The following is a 27,795-nucleotide window of genomic DNA, read 5'->3' on the forward strand; positions in this document are numbered from 1 at the left end:
TCGGAACACCTGCCTGGTCATCTCCTACCTTTGCTTTATGTCTCTGCAAAAATCCTTCCGAGGGACCTGAGGGGCAGGTGAGACAGGTGTCCCTGGGAGAAAGTGGCTGCGTGGGCCACCAGCCCGGAGAGGCCGTTTTTGAAGAATCCACCTGCCAAAGGGGTTTGCTGGACTGGGACTGCACTTGGCTTGGGCATTTTCCAGGACCTGGTCCCCGTGACCCTCTCCAGGTCTCCAGCCTTCCTCACAGCTTTCTGAGCCATTAGCAGGTGGGGACAACGGGCTGGAGGCCCGCTACCCAGGGCTGTGTCACTCTCCAGCAAACTCAGCAGATCTTCTTTGGACACCTGCCGTGTGCCAGGCCCCGTGTTCGCCAAGCTCGGAAGTAGAGAGAGCAGCAAGGCTCCCCTCCATTTCCAGGGAGCTTCCTGTTACCTTCCTGCTGGAACCCACCACTGGTTCCCATCTCACCCTGTGTTAAAGCCGTAGTTCTTACCAAGCGGACCTGCCCCCGCTTTACCTCTGGGGAGATGGACGTGTGAACCCACCACTCAGTAAGGGCTTAGCATGGCCATTCCTCCCCTGGGGTGGGGCAGCTACAGGGTGGGGACCCCCAAATATTTGTATTTGAGACCTGAAAACAAAATGTCATGACTCAAGTTCAAACAGAAAATGACCAAGTCAAAATTAGAACCTATTACATCAAACATCTACCAAATATATTATGACGATTAGGTTTTGAAAAAATTCCATTGCATTTAAGGACAAGTTGTAGGTTAGATCTTCTAGAATTCTTAAGAATTTTCAGAATTCTCTGGAATTCCCAGGTATGTGTGAATGGTGGCCAGGAAACCAGAAATCAAGAAGCCCGTACATTAGTCCAATTTGTCGTGGCAAAATAATTTCAAAAGGAGTAGTCATAAAGTCTGGTTAAATTTTATGGTTTGTAGGCATTTATATGTGGGTATGCTGTATTACCTTTGGGGACTCCATGAGGCCTTCTAAGGCCACACAGTGGCCCTGGGTGAGGTAAGAGCTATGGCTGAGATGGAGAAAGGGAGTTAGGGGGGCAGCTGACCCAGAGGTGATGTCAAGGAGGAGGTCATGTTTGCATAGGGGCTGCCCCCTCCTGACACATCGTCCCACCACTCTTCCCACACTCAGTACCCCCCACCACACACGCTGGCCTCTCAGCCTCCCAAACCCAATAAACTCTTCCTCCCCTCAGAGCCTCTGTGCAAGCCCTTCCCTCCCCCCCCACCGAGGAGAGCATTCCTCTCCCTCTGCCCCCCACCCCTGCTTTTCTCAGGGCTGCCTCTTTCTCCTCTTCCTGCCCTAGCCTAAAATGCCACTTCCTCAGAGAAGCCCTCCCTGACCACCCTGTCTAATGGGGCTCTGTCTGCTCTCTTCACCGTTTCTTCCGGAGCTGATCCCACATCTGTGTTTTATTTGTTTATTAGGTTGCTAACTCATTCAGAGGCAGTGTAGCTTAGTTATTAAGCAGGCAGCCTCTGATCCCAGAATGTCAAGGGTCTAATCCCAACCATGTTCCTTTCCAGCTCTGTGACCTTTGGCAAGTCACCACACCTTTCTGTGCTCTGATTTTTTTTTTAAGATTTTATTTATTTGACGGGGGTGGGGGGTGGGGAACACAAGCAGGGGGAGTGGGAGAGAAAGAAGCAGGTTCTCCGCTGAGTAGGGAGCCCGATGCAGGGCTGGATCCCAGAACCCTGGGATCATGACCTGAGCCCAAGGCAGACGCTTAATGACTGAGCCACCCAGGCACCCCTGTGCACCAACTTTCTTATCTAGAAAATGGGGCTGGTAGGGGTCCCCACATGATCGAGTTGTAGTCCCTACTTAATGAGCCACACAGTGAGTGGTAAATTCATGGTAGCTGTTGTCACCACGCCTCCCGTGCTGGAATCCTATCCATCTTGTCTGCTGTTGAACCCCAGTGCCTAGCACAGTGCCAGGTGCATTGTAAGAATTCAAACATTGGCAAATGGTAGTCAGTGGTGGACTTCATTCATCTTTCTTCCCCGCTTCACCTGCCCCCCAGCTCTGCCAGGTCCCGTCAGGTCTTCCTTGTCAGACCAAGGGTGTGCCCCACAACTCTCCCAAACACCAGTGACTGCTGAGAGCTGTGTGCAGACAAGCGTGTGCCTGCATCCCGGGGCACGGCGAGCTGTCCCGGCATGTGCGTCAGCCTGCACCCGCCCCGGCATGAGCTTGCGGCTTGGCCCTTTTCCCTTTGCAAGCGAGGTTTTGGCCCAGCCCTCCCTCCGGGCTCCCACAGGCTCCTTCAAGGACCTGGCTGATGGGCATTGATTTAGAGCCTTTCAAAGCCCTCCAGCAAAATAAGAGAGGGGTGAGGGAGAAAATTATTCCCCGTCAGGCCAGGAGAAAAACGACAGTGTGACACGGGAAATGAAGAGGGAAAGTGGTGAGACTCTACGCAGTTGCCTGGCAGGGAGCCTGCAGGAGGCTAGCCGCAGTCGGCCCCCCTCTCCTGTGCCCCCTCCCCACCAGGGAGTGAGCTGAGAGGCAGAAGCCAGGGCCCAGCCCCCACTTAGGGTCCCTTGGAAGCAGCTACCCAGGCACCCTGGGACACTCACCCCAGGGGCAGCGAGAGATAAGGAGAAGCCCCCCACTCTCCACCATGTAAAATTATCTCTGCACATTCAACAACAAGCTGCTAGCCTAGAACAGATCATTTAATTGCTCTCTGCCTCAGTTTCCCCATCTGGAAAAATTGGACTAAAAACCTTCCTCCTCTAGAGAGAAGCATAGTAGAAATACAAGCTTTGCCGGTCTCCTTTGTCAGCGAAATGACTTGCCTGGCTGAAGTGACACCGGCATGCCTAAGGGCCCCACCTCCCGTTGTCAGCACAGGGGTCCCCTTTACAGAGGCTGAGGAAACTACAGTGAGTGACGTGCTCCACAGCCAGCGGGGGCCCCTCAGGCCTGCCCCCTGGTGCGGCCAGGTGTACGCACTCCCCTCCCACCTCTCTGAAGCAGGAGGCCCTACAGGGCTCAGGGTTCAGCGCCAGCACAGGCCCCTCTCCCTGGCCACTCCGGACCTGGGGGCAAGGTGGGGGCCCTCGGCCAGGGCAACCCATCTCTCTGTTCTGGTCTGCTGGTCCCAGAGATACCTCCGGCTGGGGACTAAGCCAGAGGAGGGACAGATTCTGCTGCCAAAGCACAAAAGTCCCCACATCAAGTAAGATGAAGGAGCTGACAAGGCCAGGCTGTCATCACTGAGCATCCTGGAGTTAAGAATGACACTGTCCTGATGCGGCCCTGGGGACTGTGGTCACCGCCCCCCTCCCATTGATCTTGTCCCCTTCTGGTGCCACCGTGACCTCTGCCACACAGGGCAAAGGATGAGCGTGGGGGTGAGTCCTGCTGCTGTCCTGGGACCTTGGGAGACCTCCACAGTGGAAGCTGGGTCAGCCTCCAGACTGGCGCTGTATGACCTTGAGGCTGGCCTGTGTCCCCTGCTCAGTTCTGCTTCCCCCTTGGGGGAGGTAGATGCTAGGGAGGTTTTCTCCAAAGCAGGAGATTGGCAGGCATGGGGATGGGAAGAGAATGGGTTCTGGGGGTTGCCCTGGGTTAGGAGGGCACTCAGGTTGATCCCTTCACAGGGTGAGGTTTATAAGTGGGGAACCAAGTCAGGGGGCTTGGAGAGTTAAAGCCCCCCCCCTTCTCAGGCAGGGAGGCTCACCCTTCTCTCTTCTCCGGCCTCCCCCAACCCACAATAGCCCCAACTTGCTGGGACTCACCCTCTAAACCTGGTGGCCTTGTCACCCACAGGTGGCAGGCCCCCTCTGGCTCCCTTCCCCCACCCTGTCATTCCTGGTGTCACAGAAGACTAATTCTTTTCAAATTGCCTCACAGAAAGTCCAAAGGAAGGCAGTTCCCCAAATTCAGGGTTTCAGATTCTTCCCAAAGCTCAGCCAAATGTTCAGCCTCTTCAGCCCTTTCCAGCCTCCTGAAGAATTCCCAGTCCCCAAAGAATTCCATGATCATGGACCTACTGGGCATCCCCTGCTCCCCTAAAAACCCATGAACGTGTTGCCCCACACATCTGGAAAGCAGTGACACAAAGATGTGCAAGCAGCGTGGCCTGCTGACTGCTAGTGTGGGCTCTGGAGGGGCACAGGGTCATTTCGGGCTGAGAGACCTGGGGAGCCTCGCTGAGCCTCCTGTGTGAAATGGGCATAACTGTAGATCTCCTCCTCCTAGGGCTGTCCCCACAGTACTTGTACTTGCCGAGGGCCGGGCATGCATGGGGTATGGAGAGCTTCCCACAGCTGTGCCAGCTGTTGCTTCTAGAAACAGAAGGCTGGGCCTTAAGTGGGGAAAGGGACTGGCCTAAGGGTAAAACTGCGTGGCCAAGGAGCTCAAGACTTCCACTGCTGACCCATCTCATGAACTTCCTGTCTCCCGTCCCCCATCAGAGCCCCTATGGAGCTGGGAGGGAGGGAGGGACAGGGGTGTGGGCTCAGGGACACCCTCCACAGCTGGGCTCAGTGGAGGCTGGGCTCCCTCCCGGGCAGGTGGTGGCCATGGACCCAGACATGGGGGAGAACGGCACCCTGGTGTACAGCATCCAGCCGCCTAACAAGTTCTACAGCCTCAACAGCAGCACCGGCAAGATCCGTACCACCCATGTCATGCTGGATCGGGAGAACCCCGACCCTGACGAGGCGGAGCTGATGCGCAGGATAATCGTCTCTGTCACTGACTGTATGTGTCCCTTGCAGCCCCACACACCTCGGCGGGGGCCCCTGACTCTCAGGGTACTGGGGGCCTCTCCTGATGACCTGTCCTTTCTGGGTCGCGAGGCCTGGGTACAAGAGGGCCGTGTCATGATCGCTAAGAATGGGGTAACACCTTCTTGTCTGTTGTGAGCCCCAAAAGTACCCTCAGGGGGTGGAGGTGGCAGGGGAGCGTGCAAGGCCCAGGCTGCTCCCTGGAGGGACCCCTGGGAGGGAGACCTCACTGAGTCTGCCTCCCTCTCCCCACTCTCCCTTTCTTCCTGTCCCTGTCTCTTTTGCACCCCTGTCTCCCTCTCCCTGGCACCCCCAGGTGGCAGGCCTCCTCTGAGAGCCACCAGCAGCGCCACGGTGTTTGTGAACCTCTTGGACCTCAACGACAATGACCCCACTTTTCAGAACCTGCCTTCCGTGGCTGAGGTGCTCGAAGGCACTCCGGCCGGGGTCTCTGTCTACCAGGTGAGTTTCTCTTTCCTGGCCTGAGCTCCTGATCTGTCTCCCTCACCTCGTCTCACCCAGCCAACAGGCGGGCAGAGGAGGCCCTGGGCGCCTGGCCTCATGCTGAACACTTTGCAGGGGTGGGGCAGGGGAAGCCAGCCGAGACCATCGGACAGGTCACAGTCTGGGCCAGGCTTGGAGAGTCAGTGCTCTGAGAGAGGTAATGGAAGGCTTCCTGGAGGAGGAGGGGCTTGAGCTGGGTCTTAAAGGACAGGGGGTTTAGAGAGGTGGAGGGAAAGCACCAAGGGAGAGGACAGAATTCCGGGAAGGCAAGTCAAGCAGGTCCTGATTATGGAGGTCTGGACCAAGGCCCTCAATAGTACAAGTGGTAGCTGGTTCTAGATCATAGAGAGGGTTGATGGGTGTCACCCTGGCACCCTGCTTCTACGGGCAGGCCACTCTCCCATCAGCCCCAGAGCAGCTTCACACAGTGGGGGGCACCCTCCCCACTTGGCAGGAGGCTTCAAGAGACTTGTAGCCAAGAAGAGGTAGGGCCTAATCTTGAACCTGGCCCTCTGCCTCCTGCTCCATCACCCCCTGTCAAGGAGGCCCTGAAGGAGCTCATTCTGGAAAGATGATGCATGCCTGTTTAGAAACACCAGAAGGCCCTCATGTTTAAGAGCATGGGCTTTGGAGTGCACCCAGCGTGAGTGTGGATCCCAACTTCTTCCCACTTGTGTGCTGTGTGACCTAGAGCAAACAACTTAACCTCGCTGGGCCTCAGTTTTCTCACCTGTGAAATGGGGTTCATACTAGTACCTGCCTGGCTGTGCTGTGGGGATTCAGTCAGACACGTGTGTGCAGTAAGGTGGCCCTCGGACTGCGGGAGTTCCCTGGTGGCTGATGGGCTCATGATCTGGTGTCTGGTGTGGGGGGTTATACCTGAGACACAGCAGGATCTGATGGCAAAGGGTTAGCCTGATTCCACTCGAAGAAGACACAGTTTTTTGTCAGGATGACACAGTGAGTCACCTTGGCGATGCCCTGTGGGCCCGCTGTGCCTCAGTGTCTTCATCTGTGAGAAGAGATTAGTAGTGGTCTTCGAAGGTCTCAGGGAGCTCTCTCTCCAGCAGGACATTCTCCCAAATGCCCAGCAGGGGGAGCTACAATCCAGGGAACAGCAGCCAGTCCCTGAGGAGCCCCCTGAAGTAGGAGGGGGCAGGTGGGTGAGAGAGCCCCTCAGCCTGCTCTCCAGGGGCTTGCAGACAGTGTAGTTTCTGAGTTCACAGAGGACCTAACTAGCTCAGGCATGAAAAGATGGTTGAAGGAGCTGGAGCAGTTAGCTTGGGAACCATCCTTAGATATAGGAAGAGGGTTCTGACAAGAGCCATGCGTTCCAACCCCCCCACCCCACAACCTGGATGGATCGTGATTTCTGTTGGGATCTGTGGAAGAACTTTCTCCAGGAATTAGAGCTGTTTGCAGATAAATTAGAAGTAGTGATCCCCCCATCGTGGAAAACATTCAATTTGAGAAGACATCTTATTGTCCGGTTTGTTCAATGTGATTTAAGCTGGATGATCTTGACATTTTTCAGTCTTGAGAATCTGGACTTAATCCTGGTTATTCACATTCTCTCAAAGTATCTGAATCCTCTTCTATGAAACTTTCTATATATCAAGGTCTTGAGTCAGGAGAATTGTCCTCAGGACTAGGGGTGCAGACAGGAACAGTGTAGGGATTTGGGGAATGCTTGCCTACACGTGGCCTCAAACGACGTTTTCAAAATAATACATCAGGTGACTTAAAAGTCACCCCTTTCCATCATCTTGTTGTCTAATGAAGCTGGGGAGAGCACCATTGGTCGTTTTATGTAGCAGAGCTGCACATGGTCCCAGGGCCCTTGGAGCTGTCCCCACTGCTTCCAGCCAGCTGCCAGGAAGCCTGCTGGAACATGACGCAGTTCGGAGCCCCGAGCCACCCAGCATCCATGGGGGGTGGAGGGGAACTTGCCAAGGAGGAGAATGGGGTTTTGAAGGGGAAAGCTATGGGGAGCTAGACTCTTGTTCTAGAAAGCGCTTTCCCCTCCCTGCCCCCTTGATCCCCTGTGATGTATCGGATCCCTTCAGCTCTGACATGCCGCCCTCTTAGCAGCTGGGCAGGTGCACTGGGAACAGTGGCCAGACATGCTGAGGGGAGCGGGCGTGTCTGGCTAGAGCTGAGTACGGGTCGGGGGAAGGAGGGGACCTTCTCAAGGCGAAGTCCTCCTGTCCCCACCCCTCCCGTGGCCCCTGCTTTCCCTCAGGTGGTGGCCGTCGACCTGGACGAAGGCCCGAATGGGCTGGTGTCGTACCGCATGCAGGTGGCCATGCCCCGCATGGACTTCCTCATCAACAGCAGCAGTGGTGTGGTGGTCACTGCTGCAGAGCTGGACCGTGAGCGCGTCGCCGAGTACCAGCTACGCGTCGTGGCCAGTGACGCGGGCACGCCCACCAAGAGCTCTACCAGCACGCTCACCATCCGAGGTGAGGGGTGAAGGTGCTGCTGACCATGTGGTGGGCGCATGGGACCCGGAGCCGCGCCGGGAGGGCTGAGGAGACCACGACCCCCCCCCCACTGCTGTCCCCGTCCAGGTGGACACAGGGTGCCTTGCTGATGGGGTACCTGCCTCAACCATGCTACTGGGCAGTCTTCTTTGCCTCTGCCATGTCCAAAATGCCAGCAGAGCCTTCAGTCCCCGGCCCTGGACTGGGGGCCTGGATCCACTTCCAAGGTCCCGGACTCCTCCTAGCATCTTTGATCCCAGTGAACAACAGAGAGGACTTGCCCTGGGGTGGTCAGTGGGGACCTCAGAGTTAGCTGCAGGCTGGGGAAGGTCAAGGCGAAGGCCCTTTATGATTTCTCTTCCATTCTGGTCACATCTTTAATTCTTGGAATAAAACAGGGACATTGACACGAGCTGTTGCCAAAGGGGCAGAACTAACCACAGGGAGGTAAAGTAAGTAGAGAGTGTGACAGGCAAGATGTGGCCTGTTCTCTGGCTTCTGCTGGCCCCCAGGGGCTTGGTGCGGGTGCGGGTTCACTCAGTACAAACCGACACAGCCTGAGACGTGCCAAGGCATGCTCTCATCTGTTGGTGCCACGCTTGCCTTGAGGGTTCCTGGGGCTGGTCTGGGGACCCGCCTGTGCAGCAGTGGCTGACACAGAGGTGCTCAGTGCTGTTAGAGGGGATTTTCCTCCAGGCCTCTGCAGAAGCCAGGTCCTCAGATGAGCCCATTATTCCCCTGGTGTTAACACAACTAGGAGCCAGCACGGGGAGGTGGGAGCATTTCACCGTGAAGACTATCCCAGCAGCTGAGAAACCAAGTCTTTAAGGGAAATGAGGCTTTTTGGGGTGGGGAAATCCTCAAAGCCAGCTGTTTTCCTAGGACCCCATGACAGACTAGGGGCTGGCCTCCCCGAGACCCCAACCCTGCCGCTCACTTGTTATGTGACATGGGATAAGTGACTCAACTGCTCTGAGATCCTGTCCCTCCTCTGTGTGGTATGTCTAAGGATGCCTGCCTCATGAGGGAGTTAGGAGGGGCAATTCGGATGGTGTATGGGAAGCACTTAGCGCAAGCTCGACATGAGAAGAGCTGCGATGTCACCATCACTGTCACCACCATCATCATCACCACTGTTGTTGTGAGGCATCTACTGGAGGGAGGCCCTGGGGGTTTCTCTCCTGGCTTGAATGGCAGCGGCAGCAGCATCACCAACAGCACCAAAGCCCCCTGGCAGGGAGCAGGACCACGAGAGACCAAGGAGCCCTGGTCAGCTCTGCCCTGACCCCAGCAGGCGTGGGGACCCTCAGCTCACTACCAAGACGTGTCAGCTCCCACCGCCTCCGGCGTTGGGCTCTCCGGAGCAGAAGGCAGGCCTAGCCCTGTGCGCTGACTCTGCCCACAGTGCTGGACGTGAACGATGAGACGCCCACCTTCTTCCCGGCCGTGTACAATGTCTCCGTGTCTGAGGACGTGCCACGGGAGTTCCGGGTGGTCTGGCTGAACTGTACCGACAATGATGTGGGCCTCAATGCTGAGCTCAGCTACTTCATCACAGGTGTGGCCCTGCCTCCTCCCCTTCTAGATGTGTACCCGGCCACAGGCCCGGGGTACAGGGGGGCACAGATTGGGGAGGGGCCTCTGTCGGCTGTCCCCACCAGGCTTTAGCTCCTGCTGGAGCCTCCCAGAGGGTTTGCTCTTGGCTTTTCCCAGGGGTTCTGTAGCTGGATCCCTCTGGCCTGACCCACTGGGAGCCTCCCGAGCCTATTCAAAGCCTGGGGACCTTACCCAGGTGCAGTCTTGAGGGAGGGAGAGCCCGTGACTCCTGGGGAGGAGCCTTGCCGCCCGACTCCGCCCCCACATCCAGGCGATAAAGCCATGACTGGAACACTGTGATCTTGTTCTTCCCTGGGAACTCTTCTCTCATGAGAATTCCCATCTGCTTAGAGACAAATGGTTTCAATCCTTCTAAATAAAATGGTTTCCGCTCACAGATACAAAGTAGAGAGCTGTGGAGAAATCCAATGAGGCCGTGTCCTGGCTCCATAGGAGAAAGGGAGTCATGATCGATTAGTAATGTCTGTTGTGACAGTAGGCTCAGTAAGTGGTAGTAAACATGCCACGTGTTAGTCATGCCTGGATTAGAACAGTTGCCCAACAGGCTGCAGTCCCTGACACGCCTGAGAGGTGCTGGGATGCTGGGGGGCCATTCTTTGACATTCCTTAGCTGTCCCTTGGCTGTATCACTGGCTGTCTTCTCTCTGTCCATGGCCTGCCTGCAGCCACGTTACCTACATTCAGTGCACAAACCAGTCTCCTGGGCCCCTAGAGCAAGGGATCCCAGCTTCACAGCTGATCATTTCTTACAGCAGCCCTCAGCCTCTCCTTTGCAGATCTTTCCCTCCTTCCCCTCCCTAAAGAGGCCCAGCACCCTCAGGCCACCTCCTCACTGTCCAGTCCTCAACACTGCTCCAAGAAAGGCTTCATTATCAAGCCCCGACTATGTGGACCAGCCGCGGTTCAGCACCCAGCACTACTTGTGCCTCAGTTTCTCCCCCACCCCTAGGAACCAGATTTTGTTCCATGTGAATGGTGCTTCAGACCATCCACAAGGGGTCCAGGCCTTTTACCCAAGGGCAAACCATGTAAGGAAAAGGGAGCACCTGGCAGCTCCCAGGATGCTTTCCCAGTGCCCTAAAATGGCCAGTTTCTGCTGACCTGCGGAGAGCCCTCTCAGCTGGGACTCTCAGATTTTAATTTGCTCTTTCCGCAAGGAGCTGTGTGGGGGTCCTGGTCCAAGCTGGCCCAAACCCAGTGCCGCAGCGCCCTCTGCTGCCCAGAACAGCACATTGCCTACCAGTCGGCTGGGGAGGGGTCTTCATGCTGTTCAGATGGAGTCCTTTTCTGTCCACTTTGGAGAGGAGACCCTCCCACTTCCCACCCCGGCCACCTGCCCCTACTCTTTACTCCGTGGAGCCTCCAGGAATCCCCACTCAGAGAATCCAAGATAAGGGACCTGGAAAAATATCTTAGCTGCCCCCAAAGTCCTGGCCCCCTATAAAAAAGCCTCAACCCAGGTTAACTGCTCAGACACTCCTATCCGATCGGCAGTTGGCAGAACGGTGAAGGACACAGGCTCAGGAATCAGAATGCCAAGCTGGTACTGTAACTCAGGGCAACACTCGTAACTTTGCTAACAGACTGATTTCCCTCCCTGTGAAGTGGGCTGTGATAGTACAGATGAGACAAGATTCCACGTGGAGTGCCTGGTATGCAGGAGGTGCTCAATGAATGTTCAACCCTTATGATTTCAGGCATTTGGCACCCCCACCTGAACCCATGCAGGCCACACGCTCATCAGAACCCCCCAGCCCCAGCAGAACCCTGTCCTCGGGCAGGGCTGAGTAAGCAGCATGGCCTTTTCCTCCCCGACTACCCCTGGCATGTCCTGGCCCAGAAGCAGAGCTGGGTGCCACCACCCTTTCCCTGGCAGAAGGCCTGGCTCCTCACAGAGGCTTCATTTTCTTTGGCCCACAGGTGGAAACGTTGACGGAAAGTTCAGCGTGGGCTACCGTGATGCCATTGTGAGAACCGTAGTAAGCTTGGACCGGGAGACAACAGCGGCATACACCCTTGTCCTGGAGGCCATCGGTACGCCCCATCCCTACCAGCACACCACACAAGCACGGGTCTGGGCAGTCTAGTGGGGTGCCCATCTACGGCCTGCAGTGTCTGACCCCAGAAGCCAGACCTGGAGCCCGAGACTGTGTACTGACATCCGTGGAGAAAGGGCAGCTAGACGTCAGGGTATCCCTGAGCCCTGGGGTGGGCAGGAGGCTTAGCCTGCAGCGCTTACATGCAGGCCGTTCAGATGGTGGGGTGTAGACAGATCACGGCAACCCCAGGCCAAGCGATGCAGAAAGGGGGAAGGGAGGAGCCCAGAGTATCTCTCGAAGGGAGGTGTTGGGGAAGGGTGTGATGGAGGAAGTCTCCTTAGAGGAAGTGACAGCAGGGAGTGTCTCTGGATTAGTTAGGAGTCTGGGTTGCGAGTTTTTTAAAATGAAATGAAGCAATTTGGGCTCACAAAACCAGTCCATAGGATGATGGAGCTTCAGGTACGACTGGATTTGGGGCCCAACTGGGGCCATGAGGCCTCAGTCTCTGCAGCGGCTAGCTCGGCCTCCCATGTGTAGTTCTCATCCCCTGGCTGACTGAGTGGCCACTGGTTGCTGTATCCCTGGCCTGAATCTTTCTGGGATCAAGTGCAGCAGCAGGGAGACAGCCCTTGTCCCTTTGCTGGTCTTCCCAGCTGAGCCCCAGAGGAGCTCTGATGAATTAGTTCATCTGCCCCCGTGCCTGTCCCTGAAGCCCTCACCATGGTCAAGGGAGGAGAGATGTGCTAGTTAGACCTGAATTCCTGGCCCATCCCTAGAGTCGGGGCATGGTCAGGCCTGCTCTGAAGCCCAGGCCTCAGAGTCAGGAAGGTAGTGTTCTCAGACGAACCTTCAGGAGCCGAGTTTGCCTTCAAGAGCAGGGTGGTGCCGCCAGACAGACACCTGCTTGTCACCACCTCAAAGGCCAAGTCGGGTTTCAGTATATCGAGAAGCAGGGAGGGCCTTCCAGGCAGAGGAACCAGCCCAGGCAGAGACCTGGCTATGGGAAAGAGCTGCGTGTGCACGCATGTGTGGCAGCAGCTGGCTCGTGGTATGATGTACACAGGGAAGAAGGCCACACTCAGGTAGGGCCGGCTTGTAGAGGCCCAAACATTGGGCCAGCAATTTGGTCTCTGGTCTCCAGGCAGTAGGGAGCCCCTGAGGGCTCTGGATGGAAAGAAGCGTGTGATGAGGCCTGTGTCCCCCCTTGTAGGAGCACCCAGTTGGACATCCGCAGTGAGCTGCAAGTGAGAAGGAATGAGCTTTCTGTGGCTCCCCCTTTCCAGCCAGCAGCCCCTCCCCAGGCCACCCCATACCCAGAAGCATCCACCCGCTGCCTTGCTCTCCTCCCTGCCTCATGAGACCCCGTGTTCCTGCTGTATCAGGCACTGCCTGGCAGGAAACGGAGGCTCGGGATCAGACCTCTGATGGGGCCTGCCAGCTCATGCTGTCCCCAGCCGGCGAAGTAAATAGGATAGGACCTCCAGGGCAGTGGGAGGCTGGGCTTGGAGAGGAACTTAGGAGGGCAAGATCGCCTAAACCGGGAGACGCAACTGTGCCCCCAGCATGTGGTCAGCTGGCCTGGGAAGGATGGAGTTATCCCTCATCCTCAGCCAGAGCCAGCTACGTGTCCCCCTCCCTGGGGTGACCATCCTTGCCCAGACATGGAGCCCAGGGCACACGCTCCTCGCTCCAGGGAGGACAACCTGACAGCCGCCCCTGGGGCTGAGCCATGTCCCCAGCCTGAGGAGGGTCCCGTAGGGAACCGAAGGGGCGGAACCCCTGGACACCTAAGGCCTAGAAATCAGAAACCCTAGTGCCCGGGACCCAGAGACCCAATCCTCTACAGGCATGTTTGATCCCGTCCTGTAGGCATGTTTAACCCACCTCTCGTTCCATACAGAATGACAGCTAGTCGGGAACATTTAAAAATCAGATTTTATGCAGAAGCCCAGATGTCCGGTTTCTCTGGAGAAATCGGAAGATCTCGTGTCACTGGGTCCACCCTCGGCCTCGGTCCTACACAGTGGACTGGAAGAGAGCCTAGCTGCCCGTTGAGGCGGGCCCTCCGTGTGTGTGCCCCCACAGGTCTTGCCCACCTGGCCCCCTGAGAGCTGTTGGCCTGTGATCCCCACACCTGTGCCTGTCTCCTTGGGCTGCTCTAACAAATTACCATAAACTGGGTAGCTTAGGAGAGTAGAGATCTATTTCCTCAGGGCTCTGGAGGCCAGAAGTTCAAAATCAAGGTTTGGCAGGGCTGCATCCCCCTCTCAAGGCTCTAGGAGGGAACCCTTTCTTGACTCCTTCAGCTTCTGGTGGCTCTAAGTCCTCCTGGGCTTGTGGCTGCAAGAATCCAATCCATGCCTCTGATTTAATGTGACCTTGTCTCCAAATCAAAGCTCCCTCTGCCTTCTTTCCCTTGAGGACCCTTGTCCCGGGGTCTGTGGCCCACCCAGCCAGTCCGGGATATCTCAGCTCCAAATTCTTAACTTCTTGCATCTTCAAAGACAGTTTTTCCTGGTGAGTTTGCACTCACAAGTGATCTGGGACCTGACATGGGTCTCTTTTCTAGGAGCTGCCATGGAACCCCTTTGTGCCTCAGTTCCCTCCTCTGTAAAATGGGGCTGATAGTAACAGCGTCTACTTCCCACGCTTCTTACAAGGGTGGAATGAGCTAGAATAACACCTGGGAGAGGTTAAGCATCGTTAGTCTTATCCTCTATTTATAAAAAGGAAAGAGCCGCCCCTTACAAAGGCCAGGGCAGGTGGGATGCACGGGACACATGCCCAGGGAGTCTGCCCACCAGGCAGCTGCTAACAACCCATCCACCTTCTACTCCCACAGACAATGGCCCCGTAGGTAAGCGGCGCACGGGAACGGCCACCGTGTTCGTCACCATCCTGGACGTGAATGACAACCGGCCCATCTTTCTGCAGAGCAGCTATGAGGCCAGCATCCCAGAGGACATCCCTGAAGGACACAGCATCGTGCAGGCAGGTGGCCGTGGCCCCCTGGGGGCAGCTGGTGGGCTGGGGGCACGCAGGGCTGCACACACGCTCAGTGGCATTGTGGCCCTGCCATGTGAAGGGATGGAAATGGGAGGGTCCAGCGGCTGCCCCGGAAGTAGCCAGGCACCCTCCTCCCTCTCGGGGAGACCAGGCTTTTAGTTTCTGTGGCCTACGACAGTACCCTGGCTCCCCGCAAAACAGAAGGAAGACCTTGCCTCCCGCCTTTCCCCCAAACCCCCTCCTCTTCCCCCATGCCACCCAGAGGGCCTTTCAGAAAAGCAAGGGGATGGAGCTGTCAGTCACATTTTCCCAGCAAGGAGGTGAGGGGAAACAGCCAGGGCCCAGCTAGGCCCAGAACAGAGAGGCTTTCATGGGGCCCTTGGCCAAAGCTCCCCTCTGGGGAAGTAAACAAGCACAAGAAGAAAGAGCTCCTTTGCCCAGGGAGCTAGAGTAATAGCTCTGAGGCTCTGAGGGAGAAAGGGGAGGATCAGAAAGTGGGGCTCGGGTGCCCTCCCCCAGCTTGCCCTGGAGGCCTCCGTTGCTGGGGGGGGGGGGCAGGGCTGAATCACCCTCTTCACCAGCTGTGGAAGCAGAGGCTGAGCCAAATACAGCAAATCTGGGCCTGTCCTCAGGGGCAAGCTCCCAGCATCGGGAGGGGCTGGAAGTGTGTCCTGCTCGCTAGGCCAGGGCCAGGGGCCTGGCAGGAAATGGGCTGGGAGCAGGGGGAGCAGGGTGCCGACTTCCAGAGGCCCAGAGAATCCAGGAAGCTCCAGGGATTTGCCAGAGGCTGGAGGACTGTTCCAGAAGGAGCCGAGAGGTTCCCTTCCTCTGGGGCTCGGCTGCTCCTCTAGCCTCACACCTGCCCCATTCACCAACAGTCTCCCGGGACCAAAGTGGAGACATGCTGGGGTATGTGGCCAGTGCTGTGAGGGCCCCCCTGTCCATCCCCAGCTTTTCAGTTTCCTTCAGGCCCTCCGGGAAGCCTTGCCCTACCCCCTACCTCTCCACCCCACCCCCGGCCTCCAGAAAGAGAGCACCTAGTGTTGGGCCGTTGACTCTAGACCCAGTTCATCCTGGGGTGTGTCAGGGAGGCTCTGGGAAGGGAACGAGGTTGAGGGTAACAAGCTGAAGGGGAGAGGGTAACGAATGCCCGTGGAACGAGGCCTGCCCCGCTTTCCAACCCTGAAGAATTAGTTTCTATTTACACAACACGACACATCCTGAAATCCTAGAGCTCAGGAGTGAGACAGGGCAGCTCCCAATCTCCCCATGTCTAAGGGAGAAATCAGGCATTAGTGACTTCTTCAAGGCCCTGGAAGTTTCTGGCAGAGGCGGCCTCACTCTTTGTGAAGGTACAGTGGGCCTCACCAGCATGCTTGGAGACGGAGCTTCTGTTTAGGGGCATGTGAGGGATAAAGATTCCCCCTGCAAGACTCCTTAAGCTTTGAGGGGTGGGGACACACCCAGCTGGCCCACCCTTCACTCAGGAAATAGAGACGTTGTTCGTACTTCTGTGCCTGGAACTGGTGATGTGAGAGGGTGGAGGTGGTCCCGCTCTCTGCAAACTCGCAGAACATAGGAAGGAGGACACATAGACCTGGGTTGCCCACACTGTTGAGTAGAAGCGATCCCTGCTGTCCCTCTGAGAGATGGGAAGGGTTCCAGGCAGGAGGTGGCTTTTGGCTGGAGACCAAAGATGGCCTCACAGAGAGGGTGCCTTGCGCAGCGTAAGCCACAGCCTGGGGAGGGTAGGTTGTTCAGAACGTCTGGAGTCTTGGGTCAAGGTGAGGTTAGAAAGATAGTTCAGAGCCAGCTCCCAGAAGGCACTGAATGTCAGACTAGGGAGCTCTGGCTTTCTCTAGCCAGCAGTTGGAAACCAGGGATGGTTCTGGAGCTGGAACCACTGGGAGCAAGGGGCAAAACTGGAGCTCAGTCTTGGAGAAGACCCAGCTGACTGCACCGTGAGTCGAACAAAGCATGGGGGAGCTGGGGCAGCCCATGGCGGGGCACCAGGTGGCCCTGGCCAGCTGACTCTCTGGAGCAGGAGGTAGGCAACTCAGAATCCCTCTGTCCATTCTCCAAATCTGGGAGTCAGAGTGTCCAGGCATGGCCCCATGGGGAGAATTTGGGGTTTTGGAATGCTGAGACGTCCACTCCAGAGTGATTTTGCTTTGACAGGTAGCCAGTCAATGACGCAATTGCCAAAAACTCAAAGAGAGCAGACCTAGTGTGCTCCAGACCTGAGGTGCTTTCCTGGAGAGGTCTGGACCCTCCTACCCCAAAGGGAGGATGTCTCCACCCCCGGGTGAGGCAGGAGCGCTATGACATGTTCTCAGAGTCCAGCTGGCATCACTTCTAGCTTCTGACATTGCCTCCCACCACTCTGATAGCACAGGTCCTGGCTCTCAAGGAGCTCCTTAACCCATTCTCAGCCCCTTCCTGGTCCATGGTAATGTCAGCACCTGCAAGGTGGGTGGGGCCACCAAGATGGCTGCCAAGATGGTTACCAGCTGGGTATTGTTGAGAGCCTCCTGCTTGCTCTCCTCCCAGTGGGCACTGGGGATCTCACCCACCACAAGGGTGCTGGCAGCTCCCGGGGATTTCAGGTGAATGCTGGTAGGGCCCAGGAATTCCAAGGAGAGAAACCCCAGGCTTTCATCTAGCCTAGGGCACTGAGTTGGCGCAGAGAGAAAAACGGTACCTTGCCCGCCATGTGGACTTAGTATTTTGCTTGCCTGGAGGGAACCCTTGGCCATTTAGCAACTCCCACTGGAATCCACACTTGGCTTTGGCACCTGGAGGGTGAGCAGGACTTCTGTTGGTGTCTGGGAGCCAGGAGGGAGGGTACCAGGGGCTGCAGGCTGTACCGTCTGGCCCCCCAGTCAGCCTAGCGGTCTTTTAGCAGGCAGTAGCTGAAGGGTCTGTAGAGAAGCCTGTATTTCTCCTAGGGCAGTCTATGGGAAAGGCCGTGGGCCCAGGGACACAGGGGACCACTGGGGCTGAATGTGTGTCCCACGTCCTCTGCAGCCCCTGATTCCAGGCTCTGTCCAAGACAGGAGGGTCCGAGGGTGGGTCCCGGGTGGGTCCTGGAGGGCAGGGCCACCCTGTCACATTTTGGTGGATTCCGTGCAGTCACAGTCCCGGCTGTCATCACAGCCCGGCAGGGGGCGTCGGGGAGCAGGCCTGCCCCTGCGGAAGCTGTGCAGGGAGCGGCGCAGAGAGCCCAGGCGCTTCCAGAGCCGGAGCTGGGGCTCGCTGGGGCTCCCAGGGTGGTGGGGCATGCACTCCCGAGCCCGGCGCTGCGTTGGGTCCAGCGCTGCCGGTTTGCAGAGGGTCATGAACAGCAAACAGCTGGCCAGCAGGAGGAAGATGCAGGCAAGGGCGATGAGCATGGGGAGGGGGTCTGCTGCCTCTGTGCTGCTGCCGGGAGTGACAGGAGCTGTGAGGAAGGCCGGGGGGCTGGGACCCTGTGTGCTCATGGCTCCTGCAACAGGAAGGGGACAGGAGCTCAGAGGCAAGTCAGCTGAGCCCAGGGGCTGGAAAGGGAAGGGAACATTGATGGGGGCTGGGGGCTGCTAACCTAGCTGCAGACGGCATCGTGGCCATATTACAGGTTAGAACAGGGAGGACCAGAGAGGCTGACAAGTCTCAGGTCACATAGCAGGAAGTGATGAAGCTGGTCCCGAACTCAGGTCCTCTTTCTGCTATATCCCCTGCCCACCTGCCCAGAGGAGACAGGAGGGTACTGCCTCTTGGCGTTGCAAAATCAATTCTTGTACCTAAAAACCTGGGGATGTCTGGCCAGCTGCATCAGTAGGTTGCTCCCTGACCCAGAACGAGTCCTCAGTTATAGGGTGCTGCAGCTGGCAAGGACCCTGACAATCATCTAACCCCGGGGCTGCCAACTGGGGGCCCACAGGTATGTTTCATTGGGTCCTTGGGTCTAGTGTTTTTATAAATTTCAATTAATTGTGAATATTTTAGAAGTCACAGACCAAACCCCCAAGAGATTTCACATAAGATATCTGGCTTCTCTGGAAATCCCGGAATTTCAACAGTGGCAACACAGGGCCGGTTGGTGCCTGGCACCCAGTAGCAAGGTCGAGTAGCAGTTGTCCCCTTCAGACAGGTGTCTGGCCCCCAGATCACCATACTCCATGGCAGATCCATATTCCATCTGCCTGTTCCCATGGGCATTCCTGTTGGTGCTTCCCAATGCAGCCCAGCCTGCTCCCATGACAAGTAAGGAATCTGAGACCCCAACGAGGGAAGGCCAAGCCCAGACCCACACTGTGAGCCATGGCTGAGCAAAGGCCAGAAGCAGGTTTCCTGACTCCTGGCCCTGTGGCTCCCCAGTCCTCTGGGATCACGAGCCGCTCCTAGAACAGGTGAGAAATAATTGACAGAGAGCCACTGGGTTCACGAAGTGGGGCTCAAAACACACCCCTCCTCACCAGACACCAGTTATCTGCTTTCACTCAGGACCAGCCCACTAGAGGGAGCTCACCAGAGGATCTTTGGAGGTGGAAAATCAGGCTGAGCTTCTGGTTAAATATATCTGGAGTTGCAGATGAAAATACCTAGAGGGCCTGGCCAGTAGGTAACATGTGGCCACAGAGGGCAGGTGGCAGGTCTACACAGAGAGGGCCCTCAGGGAGGTGGGGGTGCCTCGGCCAGGCTGATGAAACACCGGCTCAGTGTGGTTGGTCAGCCCTTCCTGTTTCCCAAGAGAAGCCAGAAATTGCCAGGATTTTTTCAGGCAGATGTTCCTGACATTTAAATGTTGACAACTGTTTCAAATTTGGTTAAAGCCAGAGACTGTGGGGGAGGGGGGATATGCTACAAAGTAAACAAACTTGAACCCCCCCACCACCAAAATTTGAAATGAATTTTCAAATATTTGAAACACTAGAACAGGCCACACAAAACACACAGGCTACCTTCAGCTCACAGGCCAGCATGGGTGATCTTTGATTTCTACAAACACAAGACAGAAAAGTACCCAAGAGGATCTTAATAAAAAAAGACGAGGGATAGCAAGTTACTCTCCTCCTCCTCCAGCTCACAGCCTAGAATAAACTTACAGTTGAGTTTCTAGCATGGCTCAGCAGAGTCACATCAAGGCTCTGTCGGTGGGCTGAAATGTGCTGTGAATGTAGGGAGCATAGAGGGGACACCCAGCCCCCACCCTCTGGAGCCCCCATCCCTACCCCAAGCACTCACCAGCAGCGGCAGGACCTCACTCCTAGCTCCCTGCGCTCAGCCTCCTTCCTGCCTAGAGCCTTGCCCTTCGCCCAGCCACTGGAGGGCAGTCAGGGCACCCCCACCCCCACCGCCCACCCATTCCCTGCCATCACTCCTTCCAGGCTTTCCAGACAGAACATGACCCCTCCCAACTCCAAGCTGGAAATTTTGATGCCCGTCTAGCTGCCCATGGCCTCTGCCTTTCAGGCATCGGGCCTGGAAAGCACTCTGGCTGGGCAGCTATGTGAGGTTTGGCCCGCCCTTGCCTATGAGCGTGGAGAAGGGTTGGGATGTGCCCACACCATCTCCCACAGGGAGAAAACTGTCCCTCTTTCCTGCTGCCCAGAGCAGTATTTGGCTAGGAGGGAGAAAAGGGCAATCAGAAGTGGGGGAGGTCTCAATCCCATTAGTCCTGATAGGACTGTAAGGCCCCCACATGGATCGGGAGATCCTGTTGGGCTAGCAAAGCTGGTCCAGACTTCAGTCCCCGCGGAAGCACTTGAACAAAAAAGATAAATGAGGCTTTAATTAACATTTTAGTAGTTTTCTTAGAAGCAAGAGATTCTCAAGTGCTTGAAAATTTCAGGCCACCCTCCTTGGAACCCGTGGCAAAACCAGCTGCCAGCCCCTTTACAGGCCCTCTGATCCAGCAAGGGCCAGCTGCTTGCAGAGAAAAGAGGCCTCTACCAGACCAAGGCTAGGAATAGTCTTGAGGGGCAGTTAAAGCTTACCCTTGCTCACAAGCCAAAGGCACACTGGCAGGCCCTGCTCTGGACATATCACTTGCAAGTTCATTCTAGAACCTTCTTTCTTCCCTCAGAACTCTGTAGAGCAGTGCTGGCTGCAGCACAGGGACTAACCTCAGAACACATCTTGCTATATGGCCTTGGGCTAGTCACTATCCTGCCCTGGGCCGTTTCCACTTTCTACAAAAGCAGAGGGATTCCCCAGGTCTGAGCATACCCTCACATCCTCCCCAGAGTACCCCAGCAAGCGCCTGGCCCCACTTTCTTCACCAAGCCTTTTCCTGCAGTCCCCGAGCACTGACTGACCTTAGAGCCAGCGCTCAGCCGTCCCAAGCTGGGTCGAAAGGTCGTCTTAACTGTCCACGGGAGGGCCAAGGAGCAGCAGGTGCCAACCGTGACCCTCGCCTGCCCTGGACTCTGCGGTGCCCTGTGCCCCTCAGTCAGCCAGGCTGGGCAGAGTGGGCCGTCTTCACTCACTCTCCAGCTAGCCCTGGCTTTGTCTGGAAGAGTTTGGGCCCTGCCTTGGGGGAGGGGACAGCCAAGAGGGTAGGGATGGCAACTGGGCCAGGCAGAGGGAGAGGGGAGCCCTGCAGAGGAGCCCGTCACTCCCAAGCCCTCCCAGGGCCTCACTCCAGCCGGTCTCCTTGGAGCCCTCGCAGGAGCCGGGGGTAGATGCACTGGGGAGCTACGGGGAGGAGCTCACAGCCTCACAGCCGCTCTCACCTTCCCCCACTGGGCGTCTGAATGGTATGGTCGGCGGCCAGCAGCTTGCTATTCAGTGCCTGCCGGCCTCCAGCCTCTGGGTTACCAGGGAGAGGGGAGAGGGGCTACAGCCCAGCAGCAGAGGGATAGGCCCCGACAGCTCCCGTGCTCCTCCTCCCCTCCTGGATCCCTGGGCCCCTCACCGTCCAGGCTTACCCCTCAGCTTCCCAGAAAACTACCTGCCCTTTGAAGGTGTCTGGCTACAGAAGCGAGGGGTCAGAGACATTTTCAAAGGTCCAAGAGCTCTTGGGGCAGAAGGTACAGGATTGAGGGACAGCATGGCTTGCTCCTTATAGTTCTGGTGGGTCCTTGGAGCCCCTCCAGGTGGTGGCTCTCCAGACCTCCCCACAACCTTCACCCCTCCCCCCGCACCTCCCCACACGCGTCCCCTCTCCCAGCCGCCTTTCTTCCCAGAAGCCAGAGCATCCCCTCTGGGGAGGTAACAGTGGACAAGGGCCCCCCTCTCTGGGAATGTAGAAAGTAAGCTTGGATGCGGTAGGTCAGCAGCTGACGGGGGTGGGGACAGCCTCGGTATTGGAGTGGGGAATGCAGTTCCACATAACGTTGCTCAGAGAAGGCCGGATGAGGAGATGATATTTGAGCAGAAACCCGGAGAATGTGAGGGAGCGAGCACACAAGTATCTGGAGGGAGGGCTGGCCGGGGGAGGAAACAGCACACACTTGGCATTCAAGATACAAAAGGAGATCAATCGCTGTGGCTTGGGCAGAGCTGGTGAGGAGGGAGTGGTGGAAGGCGGGCTCACGTCCTCTCAGTTCTTACCAGTAGGAAGACGGACTTGCTTTTTATCTGGGCCCAAGTCCAAAGTCCCAGCGAAGGATGAGATGGATCCACTCTGGATCAGGTTCCTTCTCCCAGACCAGTCACCGCTGGCCATGGTCCATAAGAACATGGCGGCCCCAGTGCGCACCACAGGGTTGCGGGGAGAGGTGGAGAGAGGAGGGCAGACCTGGACGAAGGGAGAGGTCCAGGGTATCACAAAGTAATTCACCACCAGCCAAGACTACGTCCCGAGGCCCTGGGTCCTCCCAGCCACACGGAGTGAAGCCTCTTCCTGCCTCGCCTTCCAGGGGAGCAATGTCTCTTCTCACTTCAGGGTAGAGTAGGTGTTCAGTTCTTGGCTGGACAGGACTCGCCGCGGGGCCAGCCGTGACTCTGCCCGCCGCCTCAAGGCTGGACTCCGTGTGGAAAAGAATAAATACCATGCAGTATCTCTCAGTGAGAACAGCACGCCCCCGGGTTCCACCAGAGACCATGCAGGAGCCTGAGGCACCGCCAACCGAGGGGGGCGGGGTGGGGTCTGACACTAGACCAGAGCAAATGTGTAGGTGCTTGAGGATGGAGCCACCTGGTAGGAGGTGGGATTTGGGGGTTTCTACAGAGTGGCTGTCATAGGACACAGTGCCCAGCTGGGACTCAGTATGGCGGGAGTGGTTTCAGATCTAGAAAGTGTGGACAAGAAGCAGTCCCTCAATCCAGCTTCCTGCCCCCACCCCCACTCCACTGGGACAAGGCTCCTGGGATCTCAAAAGGCTGAAGGAGGAAAGCAGGTTCCTATGGGCTGACCCCGTGAAGTCTAGATCTGGAGAGCTACCGTGCCATCCATTAACCACCTTCTCCCCCCATTCTCCCCAAGACCTTCGTGGAGGATCAAAGAGCAGAGCTGGCAGGTCCCCTGCCATACAAGGCAGCAAAGAGCCGTCAACAGGTGTCTTCATGGGGCAAGGAGGCAGACAGACGTGTCCTTCTCTCTCATAACCCCAGCTTCTGTGGGAAACCACCAGTTGGCCCAGATGGGCTGGGGGTGGTGTGGAGGGCAGGAGAGGGGCTTCATACACGATCTTCTCTTCTTGTGGGGTGGAATTCTAGGAGTGACCACGTGTCTCTTTCTCCCTCAGCTGAAAGCCACAGACGCGGATGAGGGCGAGTTTGGGCGTGTGTGGTACCGTATCCTTCAAGGTGAGTGGGCACCCCTTAGGATGGCAGAGCTTCTCTGGGCTGCCAGGAGTCTGGGAAGCGAAGCCAAGGGATATCACCCTGACTGAGGGGGCCTTGGGATAGGGCAGCCCCCAGCAGCGAGCCCCCCGGAGATGGTCATTGGCCCAACATATAGCATGGGACCATCCCTGAACTAATTACTATTGGCCAGAGACTAAAATCTGCTGACCTGCCCACTCTGGAAATCAGGGTAAGAGCACCCTCACACAAAGCATCTAGACTGAGAGTAGAGGGGGGTGGATCCCTAAAGGAAAATCAGAGTGCCGATACCCCAAGATGACACAGTGGGTATTGGACTAGCCCAAAGATGTACACAAAACCATCAGTTCAACCACCCACAAAGAATTTGGTTTTAGTTCCTCTTTTTGTAGTGCCCCAGATCCTTCTGAAATATTGAATCCACTGACACGTCTGAGTATGGGAGTATCAAGGGACCCCCAGCCTTCCCATAAGGAGGGTACAAGGCAGGCTCTCGCCCTCTCCCTCAAATCCTTCCAGGCCATGGTAGTGTGAGGCAGACGACTTCTTGCCATCGTGGGCCTCAGCCAGGCTCCCAAGACCTCTGGGCAGGATCAGCCTTCTGAGGGTCAGGGTCTCCCACTGCCCCTGTCCCCCCCCCACACACACTATGCCACGAGCATCCCATGTCTTGGAGCCTATGCATCTCCTCTGTCCCTCCACTCAGGTAACCATGGCAACAACTTCCGGATCCACATCAGCAATGGGCTCCTGATGCGAGGGCCCCGGCCCCTGGACCGAGAGCGCAACTCATCCCACGTGCTGATAGTGGAGGCTTACAACCACGACCTGGGCCCCATGCGGAGCTCCGTCAGGGTAAGATGCCGGGAGGCGGGGTGCGGTGGACCGAGACCACAACCGGCCCAGAGAGGGCCACCAGCCGGGGCCCAGTGGGGGCAGGCCACCATGGATTTAGGTGCTGAATGACCCGAGGCTACAGTTGCAGGAGGGGATGCCGAAGCCCGGCCTGGGATCCCGGAAGTGTCGTTTTGCTCCGAGACTCAGCTTCTCCAGGTGTGGAAGGGGGTCAGTGATACTGCTGTCTCTCCTCAGGGACGAAGGAGGTATCCTCACATTACTAACCCCTCTGCCTGCACATCTCAGAAGGAAATCTCGCAAATATGACCTTGAGATTAGAGACATTGCCAACTAGATCTTACACGTGAGGGAGCTGAGGAGCGGAGGGGTCCTGGGTGATAGAACCAGGACTTGAGCCCCGTCCTCCAACTCCAGGTTCAGTGCATTCTCCATTGAAAGTGTCCCCCAAATATTCCAGTTACCACCCCCAGCTGCCCTGTCAAATGTGTCCTTTCCTGCCCACCTCACTCACCGCGAGCCCCTGCCCGTGTGTCTGAGATCAAATTAAACCCTCGTCTTCCTGAAGGGGCGGAAACAGACACACAGATCTTCCTCCTGGCTGGGCTGGTTGAGGCACTCTTGTGCCCAGTGGCAGAGACATGGCTGAAGGAAATGCGATGACCCCTTGAGGTCACCCCACCCTCCCCCCACTGCACACTCAGCAACTCCCAGCCCCTGCCCCAGAACCAGGTGGAAAATGAGTCAGAGCCCAGAGGGGAGTAGGAGTAGGAGGAAGATGGGAAAAGCCGGGGTGGGGAGCGAGCAGGGACTTTTCCCCAGGACTGAGTGGAGCACACTGAGCTGCTTATCAGCCCCATCTCCACCACACTCTTTCCCCAGGCTGGAAACAATGAACAGCAGCCCGTGGGGGGTCACCATCATGCCGGGGGTGCTAGGGAGTGGGTGATTCAGCCTTGGCCCATCTCCTGCTGGGTTTGCCCCCTCAGCTTTGCCCCAGGGGGAGATGGAAAAAGCAATCTGGGTCCTTACAGCTAGCCCTCCGAGTGAACTCTTCCCTGGGTGGGAATGGCTGAGGGGATCCGTTCCCTGGGGTCAAGTTTCCACCTTGGGGCTGCTCCGGATGATGCCAGGCACTGGCGAGGGGGGGGTCACACTCAGTTACCTGAAGGTGCACCAGAGCAACCCCACACAGTCCCATTCCCCTGGAGGGCTGTGAATTGCTCATGCACACACGCTGATAAGGGCACCCACGTCAGAGGGCGCTCTTTGTGGGGCCCTCTTCAGGCCACAGGGGGAATGACATCATCGTAGCTTGGGTTGGCTACCTGGACTTGAAGCTTCCTAATCACAGCCCTCCCTGTGGCCCCCTAGCTCTGTACTCTCTCAGGAGCAGGTGGGTACCTCTCTCCAGAGCTACTCCTGTCAGCCTTGACATTGTGACTGCAAACTTTTTTTTTTAATATTTTATTTTTAAGGGGCGCCTGGGTGGCTCAGTGGGTTAAAGCCTCTGCCTTCAGCTCAGGTCATGATTCCAGGGTCCTGGGATTGAGCCCTGCATCGGGCTCTCTGATCAACAGGGAGCCTGCTTCCCTTCCTCTCTCTCTGCCTGCTTCTCTGCCTACTTATGATTTCTGTCTGTCAAATAAATAAATAAAATCTTTAAAAAAATACATTTTATTTTTAAGTAATCTCTCCCCCCATCGTGGGGCTTGAACTCACAACCCCGAGACCAAGAGCTCCATGCTCCACCCACTGAGCCAACCAGGCACCCCTAACCACAGACCTTTTGAAACAAAATGGTATACAGTGGGTCAGGATATAGCATAAAACAGCTCAAAGCCAGGCTGGGCCAGTCAGTGGGGGGATGGGACACCCAGAAGCACACCTGCTTGCCTACCCTCCTTTGTTCCTTTCCCCATGAACCCTGAGGAATAGTAAATCCTCAAGTGGTACCTAACCGTATGCTTTATGCCCTTGAACTCATTTAACCCTCATAACAGCCCCACGAGGTAGGCACTGTTATCATATCCATTGTATAGAGGAGAAGACTGAGGCAGAGAGGGATTGGCCACCGTGTTTAGGGTTGCATAGCAGTAAAGGAAGAGGTGGCTTCACACCCCAGTAGTCCACGCGGGGCTGCTCTCTCAGTCCCTACACTCTGTGGCCTCACATACAGGCCCTGCAGGGTCCGGAGTCTGATGCATAACACCCGAATCATTTTAAGGTAGGAATATATGAGCAAGCACCCAGGGCAGAGGTAGGATAGCCTTTGTCGGACAGAGCCCCTGCCCCTCTGAGCCCCCACGAAACCTGGGGACTTCCCTGAAGACAGAATGGGGACTCCAGCTTTGCCCCAGATTCATTTGCCCTGCAGAGATGGCTTCTGGGGACCAACCACAGTCTCCAGTTCCTGCTTTCGAGACCAGGGACAGTGCAGACGAGCACCCAGGAGCAGGGAGTGAAAGGCCCTCCTAGAGACGGGGGCCTCACCTGCACCGTGCAAGCATGCATTTACACGCACTCACATCTCCTGCCCTGACTCTGCCGGAGGGCACAGCATGACACAGACAGTGGGGCTGCTTCTCCAGGGTGGCCCAGGAGCTCAGTAGCTGAGCCCTCCCGCTTTTAAGAACTTGGCAGACCTGTGTGTTTCCTGTACATCTGTGTGTCTCAGGTTTGCAAACCACACACCATTATGCCTCCTGTCTCTGCTGCTAAAAACAAGGCTGAAACTGACAAGAGGACAGTGGCATGGAGCCAGCCCTATGGAGCATGGGCCACACCCAGGCTCCGTGCCACACACGCCCCTTATTGTCCTGGCCCATCGGCCCCGCTTGTGCCCCTGCAATCCCTGGAGTAAAGGCCAGTTGGACAAGCAGACTCAGGAAGGGGAAGGCTCAGGGTCTTGAAAGATGGATGGTTAGTTTCTGTTTACAGCAAGTGAGTTCCCGAAATTCATCCATGCAAATTCCCCCCACACCCACCCCACCCAGGATCTTCCCAGCCAAGTTCTTGGTGAAGCCAAACTTAGAAAGTTCCGGCTTATGAACAGCTGTGCTCTGGGGTGGGCACTTTAATTTGCATAGTGGGTTCTAGATGTCTGGACATGAAAATGTGATGATGCAACAGGGCTGCAAGAAACCCCAAGAGCCAGGAAGATAGAGAAAACTTTACTCCTATATGGTTCCCCTCCCCCTAACTCTGTAACACCCCCACCACCACCACTGCTAATGTTCTCCACTGGTCAGGCCTCCCGTTCCGCTACAGAAGGCCCCTCACTTCTCCAGCAAATTCCCAGCTAAGCCCAGGAGAGGAGCCAGGGCTGATCCCAAAGGTGGTGATTAATCAGAAATCCAATATTCGTGTTGTCGATTGTGCTGCGGCCCCTGCCATGATGCTGGTGAGCTTGTGTGAAATCTGTGTTGCACACTTTTGCCCGTGCTCTATTTGCCTCTTCCACACTGCTGGCAAGCTCCTGCTGACCCTGGTTCTCTCAGGCTGGAAGGAGGTGGTCTCCTGTTCCGAGGCCAGCTCATCCCCAGCATAGCGCCAAGAGGAATAGGGGTTGGTGGACTGAGAACCAGGAGGGCCCCCTTCTCTTTCCTGCCCCTTCAGTTACCATGAGGCCTTGGATAAGTCCCTCCCCATCCCTGAGCCTCCATCCCCCAATCTGGGAGAGCCAGGGGCCCTGAGCCTCCTTGTGGCTCCTTAAGCACCAACAGTGTACGACACCCTCCCCTCCCCTACCACCTTGGTCTCTGG

At 56.7% G+C, this 27,795-nt stretch overlaps 2 protein-coding genes across 10 annotated transcripts in view; one reads left to right on the plus strand and one right to left on the minus strand.

Moving 5' to 3' along the window:
- The window catches only part of CDH23 (cadherin related 23), a 397,771-nt gene that overhangs the window by 285,290 nt on the left and 84,686 nt on the right, over positions 1–27,795 (plus strand). For all 7 annotated transcript variants that reach the window (XM_032312921.1, XM_032312916.1, XM_032312926.1 and 4 more), the window contains 8 exons: positions 4,563–4,752; positions 5,095–5,240; positions 7,525–7,744; positions 9,171–9,323; positions 11,303–11,416; positions 14,264–14,412; positions 23,097–23,157; positions 23,882–24,030. In XM_032312921.1, coding sequence (XP_032168812.1) covers positions 4,563–4,752; positions 5,095–5,240; positions 7,525–7,744; positions 9,171–9,323; positions 11,303–11,416; positions 14,264–14,412; positions 23,097–23,157; positions 23,882–24,030 — 1,182 coding nt within the window. The remainder of the gene's footprint in view (positions 1–4,562; positions 4,753–5,094; positions 5,241–7,524; positions 7,745–9,170; positions 9,324–11,302; positions 11,417–14,263; positions 14,413–23,096; positions 23,158–23,881; positions 24,031–27,795) is intronic.
- On the minus strand, positions 14,408–22,105 carry C14H10orf105 (chromosome 14 C10orf105 homolog). Of its 3 annotated transcripts, none has more exons than XM_032312931.1 (2): positions 21,961–22,105; positions 14,408–17,911 (listed from the first exon to the last, which is right to left on the minus strand). In XM_032312931.1, the coding sequence occupies exons 1-2, from the start codon at positions 22,088–22,090 to the stop codon at positions 17,535–17,537; spliced, it is 507 nt and encodes a 168-aa protein (XP_032168822.1). In that variant the 5' UTR covers positions 22,091–22,105; the 3' UTR covers positions 14,408–17,534. The 3 variants fall into 3 exon arrangements, with proteins under 3 accessions (XP_032168822.1, XP_032168823.1, XP_032168826.1); XM_032312932.1 differs by lacking the exon at positions 21,961–22,105 and adding an exon at positions 20,724–21,070; XM_032312935.1 differs by lacking the exon at positions 21,961–22,105 and adding an exon at positions 19,651–19,676.

Source organism: Mustela erminea, chromosome 14 (assembly GCF_009829155.1).
Source record: "Mustela erminea isolate mMusErm1 chromosome 14, mMusErm1.Pri, whole genome shotgun sequence".
In the NCBI taxonomy this organism is placed as follows: Eukaryota; Metazoa; Chordata; class Mammalia; order Carnivora; family Mustelidae; genus Mustela; species Mustela erminea.

What these genes read in the sequence shown, in the direction of transcription:
- C14H10orf105 (XM_032312931.1), bottom strand. Translation starts at nt 22,090, where the DNA reads ATGTTCTTATGGACCATGGCCAGCGGTGACTGGTCTGGGAGAAGGAAC. An exon ending in GCAAGTCCGTCTTCCTACTG is followed by an intron (nt 17,912 to 21,960) that starts GTAAGAACTGAG and finishes TTCCTGTTGCAG; the next exon opens with GAGCCATGAGCACACAGGGT.